The sequence below is a fragment of the Rousettus aegyptiacus genome, unplaced genomic scaffold (assembly GCF_014176215.1).
Source record: "Rousettus aegyptiacus isolate mRouAeg1 unplaced genomic scaffold, mRouAeg1.p scaffold_m13_p_2, whole genome shotgun sequence".
NCBI classification, from domain to species: Eukaryota; Metazoa; Chordata; class Mammalia; order Chiroptera; family Pteropodidae; genus Rousettus; species Rousettus aegyptiacus.
This window is the reverse complement of record NW_023416295.1, coordinates 52512443-52538652: the sequence shown is the minus strand read 5'-3', so window position 1 is coordinate 52538652 and position 26210 is coordinate 52512443. Positions and strand designations below refer to the sequence as shown.

The following is a 26210-nucleotide window of genomic DNA, read 5'->3' as shown; positions in this document are numbered from 1 at the left end:
ATAGCATGTGGATTAACTCAATATTTCTTAGAGCAGGGGCACGTGGACCTTCAGATTTCTAAGTGCACACCTCCCTTCTTCTACTCCACAACCGTTCTGTTTCCTGTCAGCTAAGTGGCTTCTAAAACAGAGCTCAGGTACTGGTGAGGGTCAGGTGCACAGCTGCTGGGGAAGTTGTGTCAAGGGCTGTTGGTATAGTTGGGAGGTTGGGGATATTGAAGATGGTGAGATTTGGCCAGCTGGGATGGGTAAGTTTTGTGACAGGAATGGAGTGAAGGATATCCAGTGTCTGTGAGAAGTAAACAGTTTCTATGCAATGTTAGCAAGGAATGAGAGTTCATTTTTAGGTATGGGGAGTTTGTAACTCAGGGGCTGACTCTTCACCTTTGGCATATTTTCTGCTTCTGTCTTAAGCTTTTACAGTTTGTCTTTTACTTTGTACATGATTAGAAAATTCACAGTGCTCACAAGCTATATAAAAGCAAACATCTCAGTCATTATGCCTTTTTTTTTTTTTTTTTTTTTTTTTGGTGCCAATGGGAAACAAGATAATTTAATTGTTCATCCCTGGGGAATGGATGAGTAAATTGTGGTGGTGCATCACTGGACTCCTGTGTGGCAAACAGAGCCATTGGTTCCACAGACATATCATTTAAGTATTACAAATACCATTTTTTTTAAATGAGGATTTTGGTCCAGCTAATTTCTAAGTTTATTTTCTTGTCTGGAATTGTATAGTTCAGTAATTTCAAGAGGGATAAAGCAAAATAACACTATATGTTATTTATACTGAAAAGACAAATCACAGTGTATTTATGGATACAGCATCTTTAATCAAGTAGTTCTGTTTATAGGGTATCTAATTATGAGTCTATCCTCAGGTTTAATAATTTCTTTTTTATGGGAAAATAAGAATTTTGTTTGACATTTTATGTAATAAACATATGGTCACTTAACAGCTAAGTAATTACTCTGTGCCTCAATTTCCTCATCTACCAAACTGGGATCATAGGAGCAGATGCCTCAGTGGTTGTGAAGATTAAATGAATTAAGACAAAGGTTAGTTATGATTATTAGACATGAGAATGCTTACCTGCCTTTAGCATCACTGTTTAGAATCCTAGCTCATGAATTTCTATGGTATCCAATGGGCTTTAAGAAGAGTAAGAACCATGGGGATCTTTCTAAGGGAGGCATGTGATGAGATTATAACTGGAGGCAGGGAGAACATTTAGTAAGCCATTGTTTGGTCCAATTAATCATAATGATGCTGTCATTGAAGAGGAGGGTCCGGACCCAAATTCATTTTTTAGTTGGAAACATGGAGAATTTGCTGATTGGTTGTGAGGAGCGATAGAGAAGGAAAGGCTGAAGATGACACCTGGTTTAGCTTCATAGATATGCCACCTTCAGACTAAACGGGGAATTCAGGAAGAAATGCTGATTGAAGGGTAAGATAATGAATGAACTCAGACAGAAAGAGTTTCAGTAGGAAGGAGTTAAGTAGGAAGCCTTTAGAAATGTCGGTTGGGATTTCAGGAAAGAAGAGAATTAAAGACTAAAATCTCATCATCCTAAAAGTTATGATCTTTTAACAAATGGAATACAGAATTTTATACTGTTAAATTAATAGGATTATCTTTTTAAGCCTGTGAGAAATTTTTAATATTAAGAAATTGATAATACTAAAAGGGAATAAAATCCTTCCAAAAAAAGAACAAAGTGAATCAATCCTACTAGGAGACATTTATAGGAAAAGCCAAAGCACACACTAGACTTTGTTTATATAGAAGTATTTCTGGCAAGAGACCAGAAATTGATAAGAAAATGACAATAATTTTTACGCAGTTATTTTAATTTAATTCTCTCCACAAGAGCTTCAGCTGAAATTAAGGAAGGTGTGGACACATTAGTAAGGCATCTCATTGTTTTCATTCACAAAGGCAACCACCTTCTAAGTATAATATGAGAATACTTTGACTAGCGCAACACAATATTTCAAATAGATCAGGGTTCTAATGTGAAATATGGGGCAAAGAGCACAGTGCTAGGTGGAGGTCGCTCTGCCACTCATTAGAGTGGTATGACATCTCTAACCCTCATTTTCGCAGTACCAAAACAGATAATAAGACTCACATCACAGGATCGTTAAGAGGATTAATAAATAATTTATAATTAAAAAGAGATTGATAATGAGTATTAAAATAAAGTGGTTAGGAGCACAGTCATTAGAGTCAGACTGCTTGGGTACAAAATCTAGCTTTGCCTCTTGTTAGCTATGTTTACTTGGGCAAGTAACAGCTTTTCTTTGCCTTAGTTTGCCTATCTGCACAATGAGAGTGATTATGATTTTAACTCATAGAGTTTTGAAGATTAAATGAGTTAACACATATAAAGTGCTTTTAGCAGCAACTGTACACAGTAAGCATTAAATTAGGGTTATCAATTTTCTTTTTTATTAGGTAAGGCTCTTAATTAGTGTCATTCCCTCGGTAAGTGCTTAGGAAGTGCTAGGCCTCTTATTGTGCTACTTCTAATACTAATAACAATACTAGTTTCATTATTGAGGATGCCAGTATGTCAAGAATAAATGTCAAGAACTAAGACAGGGACACTAGATTATAGAGGCTACTGGCAATTGTAAATACATATTAGAATCAAAAAGTGTCCCTATTCTCCTTTTGTTCACCTCAATAGAGCAGCCATTGAGGGTGCTAAGGAGCCCTTGATCAAGTGGAAAAAAGTGTCTGAGTGGCAAACATCAAGTATCTCATTTCAACCACATCAGCAACCTGTGCTGTCTGTAAAGTGGAAATCACTCATGGGCAATAAATATTTCATGATATTTGAATATTTTACTAAGACTGTGCTTTGGATACATCACTACCTTAGATAATTTAGAACCAAATTTGAAGTCGTCACGACAGAAGCTTGGATGAATTTTCTTGAAAAATGACATTTATGCAAAAATCAATAAAATCACAAGAAATCTTAATTTTTAAAATAAATTATCATGTATTTAGTTCATTGTGGGACTAATAACAGGATCTATATTATAACCTATATTGTGATAGTGTAGGATAGTTTGGTTTTTATGTGAAGATAGTATCTTTTTGACCTTTGGATAGGAAGAAAATACAGAATCGGAAAAAGTAGTGGTATAGTATTCTGGAAGACAAAGGCGTGAGTTAAGTTGTCCTACTTGATTCCAGCCTGAGTTATCATATTTGCTGTTTCTATTTCTTCATCTCCATTCTTTCTTCAATCTTTCCAATGTTTCCAGTACTTTATTACCATCACTTCCATGAGACAATGCTTATCTATAACATCAGTGACCTCTATTTTGCCAAATCTAAGTGGCATTTCTCTATATTCATGTCGCTGACCTCCTTATAGCCTTTGACAGAATTGATCACTCCTCTTTTGGAAAACCCAACTATCTTCTCTGGGCTTCTGTGATACCATGTATATTCTATTTTCCTTTTTCATCTAACAGCTACTTCTTAATGTAGTTTATTGGCTTCTTCCCTTTTGCCTAACCTCTAACTGTTAAAGTGTTCCCCAGAGTTTAGACTGTGCTACCTCACCTTGCATTCTCTGCCTAGGTAAGCTAATTCAGGTTCATGAGCTAATTCAGATGGCGTCAAATGCCATCTGTATCCCAATGACTCCTAAAATGATAATCAGGTCCTGGCTTCTCTCCAGATTTGAGGCTTACATAAAATTCAGCATCTACTCTTCAATGTCTAATCGGCATCTCAAACTTAGTACATTTTTCTTCCACTTACCATCTGCTTGCCCTGTCAAACCTGTTCTTCTCTTCTTCTCCATTCCAGTTAATGGCTTCGTTCTGTACCATTTATTCAAGTCGAGGTTGAAAGAAAATCTGTTTGTAAAATCCTCTCTTTACACTACACATCCAGTCCATCATTGTCTCATCACCTTAGTCTAAGACACAATCTTCTCTTTCCTAGATTGTTAACACAACTCCATGGTTGTTCTCCCTGCTTTGACTTAGCTACTCTTTGACTTTAAAATGTGATCATTTGAAAACAGTAGATTGGATCTCTGCTCACTCCCCTCTCTGAGCTTCTCACCATATAATCAATATGTAATAAATTACATTATATACATATATATAATTATAATAAAGCACAGACTTCTTGCTATGGCCTCTGGGTACCTTTCTGAATTGTTTCTATCATTCTTGCCCAGGTTTCATCACACATAAGCACAACAGTTTCCTATCTCTTGAGTGTCTTTGGCTCATACTTACTTTAGGGCCTTCAGATTGCTCTTTTCTATTCCTTTAGGTCTGAATTGCTGGACCATTGTTAGAGACTGAATGTTTATGTTCCCCAAAATTCATACGCTGAAACATAATCTCCAAAGTAATGGTATTTGGAGGTGGGGCCTTTGGGAAGTGATTAGGTCATAAGGGTGGAGCCCTCATGAATAGGATTAGTGCCTTATAAAAGAGACCCCAGGAGCTCATTTGCTCATTTCTCCATGCGAGGGCACAGAGGGAAGACGTTGTCTATGAGCTAAGAAGAGGGCTCTCACTAGACATTGAAACTGCGGCAACTTGATCTGGGACACCCCAGCCTCTAGAACTGTAAGAAATAAATTTCAAGTCACTTGTGTATGGCATACTGTTAGAGCAGCCCCAAAGCACCTTTTCTCATTGTTTACCTTCATAAAGATACCTTCCCTAGACATTCTACCTAATGCTCAACTCCTGCTCCCTACTTTGCAGTCATTGTCTATTTTATTACCCTGTCTTATGTCGTAGCAATCATAACCATCTGCATTTACCTTAGTTTTAGATTTTATTTGTTTACATCTCTACTATCTGTTCTACTCTCCCATAGAGTGTAAGCTCTAACAGGACTGGATCCATCTTGTTCATATCTCTTTAAAGTAGCATGTGACCATTATTAGATGCTTAACATATTAATTGAATTAGTGAATGAATGTTAGAAGGTTGGACAGATAGAACACTACAATCTACTTTTACTTTTAGATAGGGAACTGAAGAAATTACATTTTTTACATAGAGTTCTCAGAGTTCGAAAGTCTTATTTCTTCTGGTTTGAAGTGCTTCACTCTTACCTCAGTTTGTGCTGTTTTATTTTCTTTTGTTTTAGCTTTCTGTGGCTATTTAGTTTTGTTACTGCAATATACATGAAGGATTGTGAAATCCTTTAAGTACATTTTACTTCGACTTTCAAAAACTATTTTAACTCTGCATTTACTTTAGCTTGGTGGACCCAGTGGTCTGAGAACAAGTTGTTATCCGAGGTTACACTAACTATGTATTTCAGTCCCTGCTTTGGGAAAAAGAAAAAAATAGACCCACTTAAGATAACATAATTTACCCAAAGGTAGAATGTTTTAAATACTCAGTTCTAATCTACTAATTTAGTCTCACTTAAAGAGAAAATAATTTTTTGGGCACCATTCTTTGCCATTGATTTATTCATTTTTGACATTATTTGATAAATCCCTAAGTTTCTATATCAGCTGTTTAAGGATACAAACAAGATACAAAGCCCCTGTTCTTGAGAGATTTTTTTTGCATCATATTCATATCTTCTGGATGAGGGAAATACATGGAAATACTAAAAGTACAATGTAGTATTTCAGCGAATATAAATTTTGTAGTAAATGTAAATATTCAGTAAATTTCACAATGTTCTGAAGAACTTCTATCACATTTGTAAGTGATCTTCATACATGACAAAATCCTTTTGAACTAAAGAAGATTAATGTATTTAGTGTTCCATCTTTTCAGGAAGAAGCTGGAGATTATAAATGTTATATCCTAAAGCTAGTCTGTAAAAATAACAATATATTTGTATCAGTTAGATAAGAAATCTGTGGGATAAAAGAGCCCTGAATCGAGAATTAGGAAATTTGGACACTAATCTTAGCTTTGTTACTAAGTAGATATGCTATTTTAGGAAAATTATTTAAACTGAAGCTTCATTTTAAAATAAAATCTTTAGAAACCTAGAATAAATGTTAGATATTCCTTAAGTTCTATTCCAGCTACAGAATATGAGAATATTAAACTTCCTTTTGTGGATAGCTTTCCAGGATAATACTGAGATTCATCTTTAGTATTTATTAAAGACCAGCCATGGAAATTGGAAGTCATTTCTGGTCTATTAAAAGTGACTTGGCAGCAGATTTATTCTCAACTCAAAGAGTTAAGCACATTTTGGTTATAAAATTATGAGTATGTATGTGTGTGAGAAAGGGGAATAGAATTTAGATAGGTCCACACTTGTCAAAAATGATAAAAAGAATGAATGGACATGTATGATAATCATTGATTAATAGTGGCAAGTGTTAGAGCTAAAACTAAAATGCTTTATGATTGCTAGGAAACAGGTAGAGGTTGCTTAGAGCACTTTGTTTTGTTGGGAAAGCCTTGTGCAGTGGAATATCACAGATTACAAAGAACCAGGTGACTTGTCATTTTGCCCCATTGCCACTGCATCGCTTGGAATAAAAAAAAAAAAATGGCTGTAAGTCAGATCCCATTATTGGCAAAGTTCCTATGACTGCTTATCGTAGGGTAATCAGATTCAGAGCAGGGCTCCTACACCTAACTCTTTACATGGTAAATATCTGATTAGCTCTTGGGCTGTCTAACTACTGATGTAAGAATAGAAATGCATTTTATTCTTTGTGGGTATACAGCTGAATGAATACGATATAGGTTTTTTTAAAACATTATTTAATAAAATGTACTCTAGTAAGGTATTAAAGAACAATTCTCATAATTGCTGGCCCCAAATCTGTCTTGATTTTACTTCCCTGAAAAATTTTTTTTGAACTGTTAGTAAGTTCTTAGATCAGTCAATTAACACTGATTTTTTAAAAGTTATTCCTTAACTTGAGGTCCTTAACTTTCAGAAAAAGAAGAGCTGTCTGCTTATGACATAGAGCAGTTCTCTCTTTGTTTTCTCTTACCACTGTCCACATCTTTAGGACCTCTTCTACTGTTTTCCAAGAGACTTTTAACATTTTTGCATTTATTGCATTGATTATATTTTTAAAAAGATAATTGCATAATTATGTTAGCATTAGTGAAACCAGGTTCTCAAAAGTCAAAGTTTTAATTCTAGAAGTATATGAAATGTCAAATTTGCCTTTTAAAAAATAATTTAATAAAAATCACTCAGTATACTTACGTCAACTATCAAGAAATCTAGCCAGCACCAGGCATTAGTGAAATATGTCTGAAATCCATACGCTACCCATTTGAGAAGCATTTCCAGAATGAATATATAAGTGAAGACTTTGTCAGCATATTCTAGCATGGTTTTTATAGTCTTTCGCTGTTCAATGTATATATCTTCAAAAGCCTGTGAATGAAGAATTCTTTTATTTTACTTGAATGGCTTGCCTCCCCCAAATACTTGATAAAATTTCTTAGTATAATACTGGTCACAAAGTAATAATTTAATAAATATTAGCTAATATCAGGCAAGCATTGAACATTAGAGAGCATTTAAAGACTAAAACTAATGGAAAATATTGGCAAGATAATGTCGATATCTACTGATTTAGTATGTGCTTTCTTCTCTGGCTTTTACCCCAAAATTTCTATTTCAATTACTGCTACAAAGACTTGCTTTTAGAGTAGTAAATGAGGGAGAGACTTGACCTATTCCAACATAACCTTGAATGATTTCCTGAATGATCTGTATTATTTTGAAAGAATAAATTGATTAGACATAAAGAAAGCAAGATATACTTTTAGTCTGTAAATGTTAATATGATTAATAGGGAGAACTGGATGGTATTTGATATGGAAGGTAACGTAGTTACAGAATGTCTCTGTAAATGGTTGTCTCAGTGAGGAAAACATCTGTTAGAAAAACACCAGATGAGAAATTCCATCTGGCTCTTTGTGGCCTTGATTTATTTTGTACTGAATTTTGCACAGTTCAACTCTGGGTGCCAAGTCTGCAAGGCACAGATACACTTTCTCCTTTGCTTCTTAAACTCAGCATACGCTTCTGGTATTTTCAGAAAATAAGCTATTTTACTAGAATCTGATCTTGCAACATGCTTTTCACTTACCAGAGCACCACTACTAAGAAGGATCATGAAGACAATGAAAGTCTCAAACCAGTTGTGCTCAACAATGCTATAGCAGGTTTTCCGAAGATTCCACCAGATCTTTCCTTTGCCTTCTTCTATACTTACTTGACAGAATGGAAACTTTTTAATACACCCTAAGAGATAAAATTAAATATAATAAATTAGAAAAATATTTTACTATTAATTAGGAAAAAAAAACACCTTTGTTACTCCCTCCATACCCCAGGCCCAGATCATTATTTTATAGGGTAACTGGTTACTTCATTCTCTGGTTATCTTCAATATCCTCTCTGTATAATGAATCATTTTCAAATTTAGTTTTTCAGCCAGCTATCTAAAATTCAAGGAATTACTTTACCAAGAGTTGCTTGCGTATAAATGTTTTATTCTTTAACACTAGTTAGGATCTCTCTTCACCTCAAGGTCACTGATGGAAATAGGGTCCAATAACACTTCTTAGGTTTGGGGGAAAACTACACATTTAAATTGTTTATTCATTTTTTGATGTGATCTTGGACTTTCACTCCCTTCTTATCATGCACAGAAAATCCCCCTGTCTTCCCAGTTATCAGCCATTGTCAGTTTTCCCAAGCTAATTTATTTTCAGCTTCAGTGCTTTTCTAAGTCACACCTATGACTCATCTTGTCAGTCAGTATCTCTGTTTCTTTTCCTCCTCCTCTTTGCTTTCATGCTATTTCTAACTTGAATCTACTCTTCTCCTCTAACTCTCTGAGCTATTACTTATCAGATTAAATCCAATCACACTGAGTCAGCAAATCTTTATTGATTTGTATGTAAAACACTGCACTGGTCGCTGTGAGAATTACTCTTCTCTGTGTCAAAGCTCTACAACACATTTACATCCCTAGACAGCTCTGGCTACAGCACAAATTAACCACATTTGAAACTGTAAGGGATGGGGTGTAATTATTGCAGCATCTATAAATCAAATCATCACACTAACAATGAGGTCTGAAGGGACTGCTGTATCAATGAGATGACATTCCAGAATGTTATTTATCTCATAGAGTTAACTTTACCATATTCTGAGGACTAAAGGAAAAAAAAAACATGTTAAATCATCTTAACTGTGCAAGCACAGACACTGCTATAGTATAATCTGGAAATATAGATAAACTAACATTTTGGAAGACAAGAGGAAAACAAAGATAAACATGCCTTCACCATTTTTTTTTTTTTTGAAATATTTCTTTCAAATGAGGTATCATCAGTCTCTGTAAGGAAAAAGGGGAGATGACATTTAATCACATTAGAGCTTGTTTACCTTCAGTAAAACAAGCTTCTGGTTTAAGGTCTTCCTCTGGTTCTATTTCAGCTTGGTCACCTTCTCGAGGTGGAGCAACATCAACTGTGCTTCCTTCAGATGAGCTGGTTGCATTTAATTTCTGGAAACAAAACCCCATTGCAAAGATGTAACTTTTTTCCCCTTTTATTCAGTTAATTTGGAAATGCTCTGTCATAGTTTGAAAAAAATGGTAGAGATAGCATTTGATTCTATTAACATTATTAATTTCACATAATTCATACTAATAATTATAAAATAATTGAAGTCCTATGTTTCAAAACAATGTAACTACTGACTTGGTTCAGATGAAAAAATGTTTAGACAGCGTTCAATGTGGGTGATTTGGAAAGGATGAATTGTACTGATTAACTTGTCCTGTGATCTCCATTTATATATGAATCCATATGAAAATAATTTAATACATTAAGACTAAGGCCAACTCAAGAATAGTTTGATAAAAGTTTTGTATGCTGCCATCTACTGCTGATTATATTAATTAAAATGCATCAAATCAAATTGTAATTTCCACCACTTCCAATGGAAATTTTCAGAGGGCAAAGAACATTGCCAGTTGTCTGTAACTACTGTTCATGTTTCTATAATTTTAGAAAGGAAGAATGGCTCATTAACATTAGTCACAGTCATTATACTTCAATTTTGAGCTATATTTTCCTCTGGCTTATGTAATTTTCTTCACTCTTTACTAGAAGAAAAATGATGGATCTCTCTCTCTCTCTCTCTCTCTCTCTCTCTCTCTCCCCGCCCTCTCTCTCTCTCTTTCAATTGCTTAAATGAATTATGAATTCAGTACTTGCTAAAGAATTCTAAATGGAAATTTCTTCATAAATGGCATCATCCAGAATCCGAGTAGACTTATTAGGAGCACATTCTTAATTCAACATGTGATCAGGCTATGAATTTTTCCATTATATAAATCACTGTGACATGCCACATGGCTAAGAAGAGCCACTTCAGTGTTACAAGAATAAATATCTAGTAAGTACTCTGAGATCACGTGGGAAGACATTATGGATGTGTAATGCTTTATGAAAACTGGTGCAAAGACATGACACACAGCACAGTCTAGGCAATGTAAAGCTTTTAGAAGGAAAGAACAGAGCATGCTTTCAAAAACTTCCATTTCCGTTAGTAGCTAGTGGTAGGGTCACTCTGCTTCTGAAAGAGTTAATGTGTTATTGAAAAATGTAAATGACTCCCTCAATATAGGTCATATTGGAGGAAATTTGGCTCAAAATTTTTGATTCACTGAAATTATAATGTAAATGTAGTTTAATATTTTATAATGTGAACTAATCGAAGAGTAGTATCCAGATGATACTTTCTGTGATGTTACTTTGAGGGAGAGGCTAACCAGGTACAACTAAATATGTTATTAAAATTACTTTAAGTCAAAATATAATTCTATAATAAAATACCTCCAAATCTGGAGTAGTCTGCAGATAGAAGCTAGGCCATCATTTTTAGCTGATGATTTATAGGACTATTATAGTGCAAGAATTTTACCATTAAATTCCTCTGCATTTTGGAGAGGTGGAAGGCTGAGACATTTTCTTCTCCTAGGATTTTTGGGCTTCCTACAGCCAGGATATCTTTATTTTTCTAAGGAAATCCTAGAAAAGCTATTGCTGGATAGAATTGCTGCAGCTCCTGGTTTCATGAAGAAAATATTAGATAATTGTTTTGACTCAGCAACTAACTCTTCCCTTCTGATGTTTCTTGTTGTTTTATGGATTGGACACTATGACATTTAATGAGTGGCAGTAATAATATCATAATTGCATAATATGGTAATATCATAACTGCATATATAAAACCATTAAGAAACCAATTTTTTTTGAGATTTATGAAAAGTTTCATGTTTCTTCTTTTTCTTGGCCATTTAAAGCTCAAGTATTTCTTTTGAGCTTGGTCATGGTCCACCTCCTCCATGAAGCTTTTCTTTCTTGCATGATTTTTCCACACTAAATTTTATAGACTTTTAGTCTATTATACTTGTTTGTTTTGACTAAATATTCTTATAAATATATATAAATTATATATGTACATAAAATTATGTACTTATGTACATATATATAAATGTATATACCAAAAATGTACACACACACACAACACATATATATGAAAATATCCAAGCATAAAATAGACACTAAATAGTATTGATCATGTTTATGAAGAGTGAATAAATTAATGATTGCATTTTAGAATTATTCTTATAGAGAGAATTATAGTATTTAGATAATTTTATCTTTCTATTTTGAAATAATCATAGAAATGTCTAAATGCCTCCATTATGGTCTTGATAGAAGTCTAATTGTATTAGAAAATGCATTTTCTTAATGAATAGGAATTATCTAATTAATAATATTTTAGTGATAAAAATACATATTATTTCCAAAATGTTGCTCTAAAATATTGGCTGACATTGATAAAGAAATCTAAGGGAAGATATTAATAAGTATATGTGTATATACACACACAAATACACATATACTTTTCTTTAAGAAAACTTTAGAAAACATACTCACCCTTTACTTCTCATTTTACCACTGTTAATATAATTGTGACATGTTGAATATTTTTCATTATAATTGTCTGCCATATATTATACAGCTATCGTAAACACTTATTTGAATAAGCCCTTCACAGCACAAGTAATAGTAGCTGCTAATCTGAATGACAACTGAATCTGCTGTTTACTAAATATTGACCTCTGTATGTATTTTTGTTATTGGTACTGGCTTCACATTATTAACATTGGTTAATATGGTTAATGTTTTAGATATAAATAATTTTAATTTTCTAAATAGCCGTGGAGACTATGCATTCGGAAATCGTAAAGTAGGGAGGATCAGTATAGTGAGTTAGTTTGCCTCTATCTACCTAGCATTATGAGGCAAAACATGTCTTTTGAAAACAGACAAGGGAAAAAACTCTGCATGTCTTCTCAAACAAGCATTTTACATAGAGAATTGCTTCACTGTTACCCAGGAGTTTTTCTGTTTACAAGGATAATATAAGGATAAGTTCTTAAAATTTATGCTCTGGAAAGCTCCTTAAGGAATGTTCAGATGGAGACTTGGAGACCCTCAAACCAAAGCTTAAAAGATAATTGGTAAACTAGCGTTTATTTCACTAAAAAGTGTTCTGTGAGAAGTTCCTTTCCCTATGGAGGTTGCCATAAAATTAATTCTCCCTGAATTGAAGAATCAGGCTTATTTATATAATAACCTTCATAGGCCATGATTTTGTCATAGGAAAATGCCCATGCATTTGATTCTATAAAGTTATGAAAATATCGAATCAACTACATAAAATTTTTAAAAATGTGGATTTACTTACAATTATAAATTAAGGCTTAGGCTATCTTTAAGTTATAACAACCAATTATCATATACTTCTTGATATACTTTGGTCACTGGATACATAAATAATTTTACTGCTGTATTTTTAAATCATTAACTTATATCCTAGCAAACTACTTAAGTATATAAACTTATATACATTGATGTAATACTATCTACAGAATCTAAACATTTTCTAAGTTCAATACTCTGACATTTATACTCTGATAGGGTGTAGTTTGTGATACATTTTGTCATAGCCGTACCAAAATGACTTCCAAAGTGACTTATTTAAAAGCATGTAACTGATTTAAAAGCATGAGACAAAGAATAACTTACTTTCTATATATTGCCATAGCTGTGATACTATGATATAAAAAAAGAGCAAAGAAACCTGAAATGAAAATTTCCATATTAAGGAACTTGAAGACTATACTAAATAACTAAAATTAATACTCATTCTGAAGTAGTTAGAAAAATATTAAGAGGTATATAGGCATAACAATAGAAAGCTTCCATATAAAACCACATAGTACAAGCTTGGACTTGTTTTCTTGTACTATTTTCTCCCTACCCTTCCAATATTTTATGGCACTTAAGGTTCGATTCTTCCATCCCTTGTAGAACCTACTGAGTCTACAGAGGGATGATGGCTTATGCTCTACAAATGCACACTGGAAAGCAGGTTTTAAGATGCAACATTCTCCAGACCTAATTCAGCCGCAGAAAACATGCCTGGCTGTAGCAGAAGCCCGGCGCAATGCTGTGGAAGCTGCACGCTGATCCAAGAACCATGTCCTCAGGGACATGGTACCTGAATATGAAGTTTTCAAGAAGGTTAACTGCAATACCACTCATAAGAAATGACAGAATCAGCACCCCAAAAGGCCATGCGACCATATTTTCCCCCTAATAGCATGAACTTATATAGAAATTTCCTCTTATGCTGAATATTGCTCTTGATTTTTATCCGATTAAATAATGAAATTTAACTTTCAGAGATAGACGAGAATGTTAGCAACTGGCCTACTTCCACTGAAATGCGCTCACATTTCATTTATTTTCAATCAGCTATCAAATGTTTGACTCTCACAAACTGCCGTATGATTCAAGAGGCAAAAATAAAAGATTCAGCCATTACAGATTGCCTTTAAAATCTAGCCATTGATCTCAAAACTTCTGGGATTTGTCTTGCAAGTAGAAGAGGAAAATCTTTTGGTCATATATACTGTCAGGGCCTTAGTCTGATCTTTTGGATATGCATATCCATATCTTGACTTACAACATTTTACTTGAAGAACAGATAGCCACAGCGAGGCCATTGGGCTGCTTATCCAAAGCAGAAAAAAATATGACTAAAACCAATAGTTCTTTTTTCTGGGCCACTTATTGAAGGGTTAAAAATATTGGTTTGACCTCAACATATTTTATATGTGCAACATCTCTGGTGCTCCTTTTATTTTAAAATCATCAAATGAGTATATAATGTGTGAAGCAAAATAATCGTGTAGTAGTTTAAAAGTAAGGTAAAGGGGTATCAAGAAGGCAAAAGAAAAAGCTGGTTTATTTGAGAAAATACACAAAAATTGCCACTTATCCAGCCTTGACTTTAATTTCAGCAGAAGTACACTAAAACACCAAAACATTTCTCTAAAGATTGAGGTACATTTAAAATGGCCATTCACACACCCATCTGTGCCTCTGCAAGAGTTGCCTTATATTGTTTCACAAAGAGCGTGACTAAAAAATCAGTGCTTGCAATGTAAAAATCACACAAACCACCAGGGACTGTATTTCTATTTTTCATTAATAAGTTTATTCCTGAATTTGTTGCATTCTACAATTAATTCTCAGTTATCCCTAAAGAAGAGCATATATATAAATTAAACCTAGAGGTAACCCCAGACTCTACTTATTTTTCACCAAAAACTTTGAAAACTTCCAATATTCATGAACTTTTCATGTTTCCTTTATAATTTTCCTTGCAGAACCCTCACTCAGGATGAGATTCCAGTAAGCAATTATATCAACAGGAGAAAGTTGAGTCAAGAGAATAAACTAAAGATTTAGTTAACCACAAATGTACAGTAATTTTAGATGATGCCCTTTATTTCTCATAAAACTATAATTAATAATGATCAAAGTAGGAAATTTTCTAAGTCTTGTTTCTGCTTTCTCAGTTTTGGGTAGAACATTTAGGGAGAATTAATCTAGATTAGGAAAATTTTTTTAAAATGGCTACACTGGAACAATTACTTAATGATGAAGATGCAATGAACTTTTCCTACCACATATGATGATGCTTTCCTTCTTTTAATTACTTGATAGTTATCACTTATGGTTTTGCAGACAAATGACTTAACAACTTTCCTAAATTACATGAAAATCCAAGATATGTGGTGCCCAAATGCATACAGACTATGGCCCTTCATATCCAAAAATTCATGAACACTACTTTTTTTTTTTTTTTTAACAGAGTCTTTTCCAAAAAAACATGGAAGCAAACACTTCCATCTGGAGCACATGAGTTGGCTGGGTTAAAAATTATATTCAACAGAACTGAATATAATAATCTGAAAGTGAAGTCACTATAAAAAAAAAAACCTGTGAGGTTCATTTTGGTAATACAATTTACTTATAAGGGCTGAATCAACAACAAAAAAGTTGTGGTCTTATTTTAATGAAACAAAAGCAGAGAAATAAAAAAAATGCATGCTCTCAAGTTCTTGACTATATGAACTTTCAACATTCCTATTATGTTTTAAAATAGATATAAATCCTATGAGCATGCAATTATTGCTTTTAAAAGTCTAAAAAGACTAAACTGGAAAACTCATTAGCAGAATCAAATATGATGTTGGGCCTGCCCGCCTTGCCTGACCATGCTGTGATATGTCACACAATTCAGCAGAGAGCAGCTGGGCATGTCTAGCACTTCCTTGCCATGGCAGGGGAAGGAACATAGCTGAGTAGCATGCAGGCCAATCAAAATTCATTTAGAAAGTGATTGTACATGTACAACTTGCTTGGGTAACCTGGGTAAAAGTGGTGGCACGAGTCTCTGGCTGGTTAAAAAACACCAGAGCTGCATTCTTGATGTCTCCAGCTTGATTTTACCCCTGTGAGAAGTAAGAATGGTAAGCAGTGAAGGTCACAGTATGATATTGCTAGATTGTGCTTTGGAATTTAACTTCAAATATGATTCTTAAGAGCATTTATTCTATATCCTTTGCCTAAGAAGACAATGAAATCTTTTAAGAACTAAATCGTTGGAATCCATAGTCATATAAAAATTTCAAGAAATCATGATTAAGGGAACTTTAAAAATATAAAAACAAACAAAATTCTATTTTATCTTGTCACAAGATTTGTACAATTCTAAGTTATTCCAAAATAAAAAGATCACTATTTTGAAATCCATACCTTCGATTCTCTTACATTTTTTTCATGCAAATATTTATATTTGTTTCCACACTAGCCTCTTTACATTAGTGGTCAATATGAATAGATACAATAGATACATATCTATATAACATATATTATATAATATATAATAACAACAATTATTATTTTTATCTCTAAAAACTTATAGGGAATCATTTCTCCTCAACTGCACTATGACCATATATACTTTATACTTTATTATTAATTATTATTAAAGTGAATGGAAGTAGTTTTCAAATACCATCTAAATTAATGATTAATTTATTGCCTCTTCTTAAAACAGAAATATATTGAAAATATTTTTTCCTCCTCCCCCTTTTCCTTCCTTCCTCCCTCTTTTCCTTCCTCCCTCCCTCTTTTCCTTCCTCCCTTCCTTCCTTCCTTCCTTCCTTCCTTCCTTCCTTCCTTCCTTCCTTCCTTCCTCTCTTCCTTCCTTCCAGCTTTCCTGTCCTCTTTTCCTTTCTTCCTCCCCTTCCTTCCTTCCTTCCTTCCTTCCTTCCTTCCTTCCTTCCTTCCTTCCTTCCTTCCTTCCTTCCTTCCTTCCTTCCGAGTGAGACATGTATTACTGCTGGGTTTAGCTTGTATGTTTTCTCATTTTTTTTTTTTTAGCAAAGACAAAGGATTTTCTGTGTTCTCCAAAGCATGGTTTAATGTTCTTTTTCTACTTGTGGTCAAAACACTAAGAAGCATAAATCAAAATGTCACTTTATGAATATGTTATTTTTAATTTGAGTGTGTGCTGTAGCTGCTAAAACAAAGAACAACACAGCCACCATAAATGCATATCTAAAATGTGACCTGTGTTTAATGCCAGCAGTTTTCAGAAATTTCTGCTCAAAATTGAGCTTTGCTGGAATTTATCTAAATCTGCTCTATAATGTTAGAATGTGGCGATTTTTGCTTTTATTTTTTAAAACAGCATACTTTAAAATCTTTGTGTGAGCATATATGAGAATTGCTCTATTTTTCAGGATTCTTTGGTACTAATTTTAAAAACCAGCAACATAAAATTTATTGTTGAATTTAATTTACTGCACAAAATAATGTGAAATTGTATCCTAACTTTATAAAAGTATTTAATTTTATATTTACTTTGATTTATTTTCCTAGTATTATGTTTGTACACTTTAAACAATTTCATTACAGTCTATAATTAGATCCCATGTATCCAAAATTAGCTTGAAAGAAGATGGAATGCTTATTTAAAAAAATCAACCAGTAAGGAATTTTTGTTCAAAATAAAATGCTTCCCAAGACTTTATATAATGAAGACACTGTATCTCATTATTCCAAATTTATTATTTTTTAGCCATTAAAAAGACATGGCAATGAGATAGTATTTTTCTAGGCAATCATCTGAAGTATCTGAGGACTTTATAGAGTTTCTGAAGTATTCTGGAAACCATCTGTTTGAAAGTTTTTAATTTCATAGATCCAACGTGATAAAACCTATGATATTAATGTAGCAATAGTTTATTACCTCTTTGGCTTTTCTATCTCTTCTTGATCTCAAGCTAGTCTTCTTTCTGGCCTTCCCTTATTTTGTCTTTTTTGGTGAGCTCCTCTATTTTCAAAAAATCAGATAATTATGAAAACTGCATTATTGAAGCTATTTTTAAATCCTGACCTTTCACCCAGGCTCTGGTTCCCAACACTGTCACTTCTACTTCAATATATCTCAATCAAATCTCTCCTTTTCCCACAAAAACCTGGTAACTTTTCTAAAAAGGCCATTTCAGACAGTGGCATTACAATTTTTTCAGTTTCCCAGATTCTTTACTAGGTTTGTCATAGTGACAATTAGTCTCAGTTCCCATACTTATTACCCTAGCCCAGTGTTTCCTTACCTCATTGCTATCAAGTTATTGTTACCACATTCCCCACGATAAACCTCTTTTATTCCTCACGTTAAACTATTTTACTAATTGATATCAAATACATTGACTACGCAGCCAATTCCAGACTCTGACTTAACTTCAAAAACTATACAATCTGAAACTGCCTTATTCATTCAAACCTATTTTTCCACTATCTTCTCAACCACTAATTTATTCATGCTGGTTGTTTCACTGCCTCACCTTAATACTAAGTTCACTCTTAACTCTGTCTTTTGTTTAGTAGATTTCTGCTTTTGCTTCCTATTCATGTATTTGACCCAAACATTGAGTTGAATTGTAATTTTATCTCTTCTATTTAGAAACTTGCTAAATTCTTGCTATTCTCAATACTTATAATCTTACATTCAGTTTTGTAGGATTAAACTTTTTAATATGTCTTTAATGGTTTTATGAGTTCATGTTAGCTTCTTTAAAGATGTTGAGACTTCTCTGAAGGGGGTTATGTTATGGAGCTCTCCTTTAACTCTTTCGCACTCGTAGTGTTCAGCTGAGTTCAGAAAAAATGCTCAATAAATGTTTAATTAACTGGTGTTCTTTCTTAAATAAATCTATATCAGGTGATGAAAAATAAAATTGAAATTTGATTCTTATAATACATCTGGGCAGCTCTGAAGTGCCTGAATAAAAGGACCATGATGCTATGAGTTGCAACATTGTCAACTATTTATTACTTATACAAATTCTGTACATACTGTTTATTAAAAATAGATTCCAAAATATGCTCGCAAAATCAGACATCATTGGTCTGATTCCTATGTGTCAATATTATGTCTTCAAATAAAAACATTGTTTTATAACTATGCTAGACTTACTTCCTATTAGTCTATTAGAAGTCCATAAATATGTAATAGTAAACATTTTCATCCTGTTTGGCACAACACAAAATTGCAGAATTAATACCATTAAGCTACTATTATGGGATTTCATGAGTTCTACATGAGTACAGTAGAATAATTTTCTTCTTTTAAATAACTAGTGACAGTGAGAACAGCTTTTAAGTCTACAGTTTAACTGTAATCCTCAAGTGGAGCATTTCTAAGTAGTTCTCAGTATTTTTTAGTTCATCTGTAAGACCTTATAGATTTGTTTATCCTTCACTGGGCAAAATATAACCAGTGTTACTTGCACTTTCCTTATATGTGTAACACTTTCATGAATGAATAACACGTTGTCTTAGTTAATAAAACTTTCAGAGGTGAACTAAAAGTACACAAAACTTTGACATTAGAACAAATCATAGCAAAACCTAATATAGAAAGTAAGGAGATGATACAATGATCAATAAAATATGGTTCATTGATTTTTCTAGAGCATAATGTAGAGTAGAATAGCCTTCATTAAATAACATCTCTTTTTTCTAAAGCCATATTTTGTTTTTACCAGATTTTCAAACTATCAAGAAGATAAATATACAAATTATTCGGAATGAAGATTTCCAGTAGAAAGCTGGAATTTCTATGAATGAGTTTCTCAATAAAGAATATCTCATACTTTTTTGACATCACCATATATATGACCTTTAATATAGTTTTAAATAGTAAAATCACAGTAAAAATGCTAAATAACCATATTGCATGGTTATTATAGGAAATACAACAAAAAGTTTAATAGCATTCTTACCTCTTTGCTTTCTTCTAGTTCTGACTCACTGCTGAACTCTTCGGTATTTAAGTTTTCAAAGTCAGACTCTCCAACAGCAATTGGCACTGTTACAGTGAGGCTGGGGTTGTTTATGAATGACATATAATCATTTTCATCAATTACATATTTCTCAACACTGCTTCCAGTACCTACACCACTGGTGGTTCCATTCCCATCTTTAAGGTAATTTAGCTCTTTGCTTATTTCAATTCCGGTATTATTGGACATGCAGCTGTCTATTTTGTTGCCTTCTTGGACTTCTATAACTTTTGGCTTTCTCAAAAAGGCTCTTCGAAAACATTCCCGTATCATATTTTTCACATAATCAATTCCCTTTTGCATCCTTCCTACTGCAATCTGGAGATTGTTCATTTCATTGTCATCATCAGTAGCAGCAAGATTGTCTGAGCTAAATGAACTCAACAGTAAGGCCAGAAAGAGGTTCAGAACCTAAAAGAAGAAGAAGAAAAGGCTACATTGATATTGAAGTATACATAAATATAACAGCTTAAACAGAAAGTGTATAAATCCTTCTTGAATGTCTACTATATTTTTGACACCATGTCTAAATTACGCACTCTTTAAAGGATCTAGTATCTTCTACCTGCTGTAGGGGCAAAATGGTAAAATAAACAAGCACCTTCTTTTTCTTACTGAGGACAATGTGAAACTTTTGAGATCTAAACTGTATCTACTCAGAGTTGCAATAAAAGACAATAATCCCATTTTTATAATTTTAGCCAATGAGAAAAAAGAGATATTTTTATTTTAGTCATTTTTGCTTCATTTTACCAGTTTGATTAGGGAATATTTAGCTTCATGCGTAAATGATAAATTTATTTATTTAATATCCTACTGATACATGTTAAAACAATATACTTGAAATATAAATTCCTTTGTCCAATGGCCACAAACTTTTATAATAGCAGAAATTTCTAAATGCAAATTATATAACACATTTCCCATCAATATGCTTTGCAATTCGTGTGTCCAAATAGTTCAACAGATGGAGAAAAATCTAAAATTATTCCAAGGATAGACTAGACCCATATAATATAAATTACTTTTCTCTTTACTATTTTTGTGCAGAAAATATGAAGAAATCTTAAATCTCAGAGTATCATTAAGACACATGGGGGATAACTACCCTATTAACTGACAAAATCTGACTAAGACAGGAATAATTAATTATAGCTTACGCAAAAGGAAATTTATTTATAGGAATATTTTTAGTTTGACACATAGTAACTGAGTTTCAAAAAATGTTACATGGTAGGAAGACATGCAAAGCAAGCACCCCAGTTTGCTTTCTTAATTCTGTATTAGATTTTGTTCAAAATCTAGAGTTTCCTAATTTACTATTCTGAAAAAAAATTGCCTGTCCACTGGTATCCTAGAACATTCTTTTAAGCAATCTCATTTTTCCTCTCAAAGGAAAAATCTAGTATGATAACATAAAAAAAATGCTTTGTCCATACATGATTGATAAATTTAAGCATTAAAATACAAATATACAAATTGTGCTTTTATGTTAGTATTTTTAAGTCACAGCTAAAAGTAAGTCTTTTAAATCTGGTCAGTGTTCATACATATGAGTAATTTAAACTGTAACAATTTATTTTCCTTTAAAAAAGAAAATTTGGGGAAGAATATATTTAGTCCCCTTCAAAGTCATTTAGATAATTATAATACATAGCTAAAATAAAATGCTCTATTTAATTGAAATTTTTCTTCAAAATTTGATAATATGCAACTTATGCCTCTGAGTAAGCAAACAGTATGAATTGTGAATGTATAAAGAACAATTTTGAATATAGAATAGATAGTTGTATTTTTTGATTTACTGGAGATCATTATCTTATCAAAATAATATTGGGATAAAATAATTCAGACTATAAAAATATTAGGGTAAAGTTGGTCTTGATGATAAAACATTTCTTTGAAGAAAAAAAAAACTAATATATATTGTTGCCTCTAAAATTTCAGGCCTAATTTAATCTTCACATCAACCATAAAATTTTAGTTTTGTTATTTCAGTTTCATAGTATGGGAACTTGAGCCTCAGAAAAGTTAAGTAATCTGCCCATGCACAGAGTGCTTGTACTGAGATTTGATTCTACATCATTGATGATAAACCAGAGTTATGTCTACTGTGTCAGGCCACCTTCCTAGCTACTGTCTGATCTTGTTCTTAATTATGAACATTTGTAATACATACCACAAGATTTCCAATGACCATGACCAACATGAAAACAATAAGGCACATGGTTTGGCCAGCGACCTCCATGCAGTCCCACATGGTCTCTATCCATTCTCCACACAGCACACGGAACACAATCAGGAAGGAGTGGAAGAAGTCATTCATGTGCCAGCGTGGAAGTTGACAGTCGCTGGAGATCTTGCAGACACATTCTTTGTAGCTCTTACCAAACAGCTGCATGCCGACCACAGCAAAAATGAAGACAATAATGGCTAACACCAAGGTGAGGTTACCCAAAGCTCCCACAGAATTGCCAATGATCTTAATTAGCATATTCAGTGTGGGCCAGGATTTTGCCAACTTGAAAACTCGAAGCTGTAATCAAGTGAAAAGAAACTCTTAGTAGTAATTACAATGTAATTTGAGAAGTCAGTTAGACATTGTTTTATTAGTATGCCATATTGCAAACCGTCTTCTGAGGGGTATAAAATCTCAAACCATACTAAACAAATTTCACATCTTGAAAAAAAGTGTTAATAATAATGGGATTTTAAATCAAATCATAATATCACTTAAATGCAAAAATTTAAAAAGAAAATATTTCAGAGGTGATAAATAAAACATTTCTGATTTATCGATAAATTTATATATGAAAACAAATTAATATTTTGATTGGAAACACTCTGAATTTAGCATATTAATGTCACCTTCAGACTATATTTTAGAGAGTAAGAAGAAATATTAAAAGCAGGCATTATATATTTTAATGCACACATTTAAAATAAACTAATTTGATAAAAAATTTATAGGCAGCTTATTTTCAATTGGAAAAAAATACACATTTTACTTAATTTCCAATAAAATTTTATGTATTCTTAAATGATTTTTTGATACATTTAAAAAAGTTTGTTATATCATTATTTAAAGTGCTAGTGGTATCAAGTATTTTCCCATATGTTCATTTAAAGTAGTTCCCACTAATATATGTAAGGTTGATGAAAAGGTAAGTGTAATTGGGGTCTAAAGTTTTTATTTGCATTTCTTTACAGACTTTAAAGCAAAATAATAATAATAAATTAAAAACAACTTTAGAAGTACATAAATATTTTAAAATGTGACCTACATATCTAACTCATTATGTAGTATTTCAACCATTTTTATCGTTCTTAGGAAATAGTCACATTTTGCTTTAAAGAGGACATTTACATATTTTCTTAGAATACTACACATAGTGGTGTAAATTTAAAATATCAATGAAAACAAATAGCTATATAAATATACATTGATTCACTTTCAAAATAATTGTCCCGTTAATTAAAGACAAAATATAAACTGTCTATGTAGGTACCAGTCTGAATGATCTCAGTACAGATAATCCCTCCACATTTGACAGGCCAAGCTCCATTAAACTGAGACTGACAATAATGCCATCAAAGATATTCCATCCCTCTTGGAAATAATAATATGGATCCATAGCAATTATCTTGAGAACCATTTCTGCTGTGAAGATCCCGGTGAAGACCTAAAATGAAGAATTGATAGAAGTTCAGCATTATTTCAGGGGAATATTTTAAGTAGATTTGTTTTATTTTGTGAATCTGAGAGATTTCTGGGGAAAATGCTGATTATAAAACATTTCGATGCTCACATTTTAAATTTGATACTAAATAATAGCTACTGAATTGTTGCCTTTTTGGTACACTGTATTTCTACCTTAATCACAGTAATTTTTTTTAGTATTATTACATTTGGAACAAATTTATAGGTTACTAGAAGTTACACAAAAATTACTTTAAATTTGGTAAAAACCATATTTTGTTCTTGATTTTTTAAGGGACATCATCTTATTTCTATGATCTTATAAATATTCCTGAAAGAAGAGTGAGTTTGCCACCAATGGTTTATAATAATGATCTCTGGATACCTCAGAATTAAAGTTAAGTGATTAATAGAACAAGGAATTGCAGATTTAATTGAAAGCAGCAGGAGAACATCCTCAGTATGCATACATCCATAATTAAGATAAAATTATTTGATTGGATGGATGAATATCTATTTGACAGTAAAAAGAAAAACAATGAAACAAATTCAAAATTTGTTTTTAACTCAAAACCACTGGCTAAGAGACCCAAGGACATGAAGAATTATGAAATTACTCTTACAAAAAAAATCTTTTAAAGCAATTCTTTTAACTATAAGTAAAAGCTTCATTTTATGACTTTAGAGTCATAAAGCTTTTATGACTCTAAAGTTACCATTTACCATGTAAACAGACTTTTACCTTGGAGGAACTGTGTCAGAACAACAGTATCAAAATTACTTGGTTCCCTAAAACATCACATTAATTAACAAATCTTAATCTACTTTTACTAATACGATAATGCAGCTAACATCTCATTTTTTTCTAGGCACAGAAAAACCTAAGGGAAATAATATCCATCCAGAAAAATAACTTTCGTTATCATTTATTCACTCAAATGGAGATAAAATGTATTTCTAGCAAGTCTAGTACATGAAAATCCAGATATATTGTGGAATGCACATTGAAAAATGATTTTTTCATTTTACAGAATGACGCACCATGAGATTTTTTTTCCCCTGGTTAATGTAAATAATTTTGATTTATACAAATTTTATTTCTTATATAAAATTTCAGAAGCAGTTACTATTAGAAATAATCTAATTATAGAAATATATTAAACTATCCACATAAGAGAAACTATCTAGGTAAATGAGCTACAAATATCTCTCCCTAACGAAAATTATACAATGATCTTTTCAGCTCTTCTGAAATGACTGGGAGATATTCTGCATTATAAAAATGTATACCATAAACTTACCTTCTTTCATCCAAAATTTAATCCCAACATGATGCTTCTCTTTACAAATAACATTTTAATTACAATTTGCAATTGTAAATCACAGCTGTTTATAATTTTAAATGTTTTCATTGGGATTGCTTTTTGTACATTTTAGAGTAGGTTTAGTATTGTCAGTAATTAAGAATTTTTAGAAAATTTTTCTCATTCTAGCTAAGGTCAAACGAGCATACTGATTATGATTCCTATATTTACATGATTTTTAAATTCCATCAAAAATGCTAACTACAGAAAGAACTGGCAACCTCTGGATATGCATAGATTATATATATGACACCCATAGATGGTTTATAAACAATGCTAATTTATGGCTTATAAACATACATTCATCTGCCTTTGAATTTTCTGCATTACAAAGAATTTTTTAAGACCAAGACAATTAATAAAAAACATTGAATGTTTATTGTTTGGACTTAGACTAATTACATCTTGTCTGCAGCGAAAGCTTTTTGTCTTTTGAAATTTTGGATTATATGCTCCTGTCGTCACTTAGTCATTCACTTATAAAAAAATTGCTAAGTACCTAATAAATGGTAGACATTGTGCCAGCTTTGAAAATGCAGTAGTAATTAAGATATACAAATCTGAAATTGCATAAACCTAGTTTATTTAGACTGATATATTTCTTATGGATAGTGAATTTATAGGCTTCCTAAACCAGTTTCTTTAACAAGGTTCAGTGAAAAGTTTCTAATCTATTCTATGTGACACATGATAACTAGTAAAAATGTAATTGCTAAGGATGGGAATGAAAATCAGCTTGTGAGTCTGGACTAAGAGTAAAGAAATTTGGGGCATTTGGAGTTGTTTTGTGGGGCACAGAAATTGGGATAATCAAATGTTAGGGGTTAAGTTCTCAACTCAGGGATGGGAAGGTAAATAGATTGAATACTATTGAGTATTTACTTAGGAAAGTTCTCTTGATATACATTAAAAAGATAGAAATGTTTACTCTAAAAGTGGACATTTTCATATTGATCAGTTTACAGAACCTCTTCTTGCTCAGATTGATGTTCCTTTCCTTTGTAGTGAATTTAACGTAACCGTAGCCTTTTGCTCCATTGCTACTAGCTTCTATTTTAATGGCTATAGTTTTATTATTCCTGTACCTTTTCAATATGCATCTTTAATATTGTTGTTGTTGTTGATGATTCTATTTCGTTTTGGACAAAATTGAAATATACTTAAAGAAAAAAATCGTGGCAAATCATTTGACATTTGTGATTTTCATTTCCTTCATCTGTCAAATGAGGGTATTTAGTGAGATGATTAATCAGGTCTGTGTCTAAAATTCTTGGACTTCTATTGATATTGTATATTACTTAGCAAATTTTATTCAGAAATTGGTGTAGACATGATTA

The 26210-nt window shown here is 32.4% G+C and overlaps 1 protein-coding gene across 9 annotated transcripts in view; it reads right to left on the bottom strand.

The window, feature by feature from the left end:
• Window positions 1-26210, bottom strand: part of SCN3A (sodium voltage-gated channel alpha subunit 3) — a 104328-nt gene that overhangs the window by 15560 nt on the left and 62558 nt on the right. For all 9 annotated transcript variants that reach the window (XM_016152462.2, XM_016152468.2, XM_016152460.2 and 6 more), the window contains 6 exons: window positions 23319-23492; window positions 21989-22345; window positions 19750-20220; window positions 9405-9525; window positions 8098-8252; window positions 7203-7376 (listed from right to left, as the gene is read on the bottom strand). In XM_016152462.2, coding sequence (XP_016007948.2) covers window positions 7203-7376; window positions 8098-8252; window positions 9405-9525; window positions 19750-20220; window positions 21989-22345; window positions 23319-23492 — 1452 coding nt within the window. The remainder of the gene's footprint in view (window positions 1-7202; window positions 7377-8097; window positions 8253-9404; window positions 9526-19749; window positions 20221-21988; window positions 22346-23318; window positions 23493-26210) is intronic.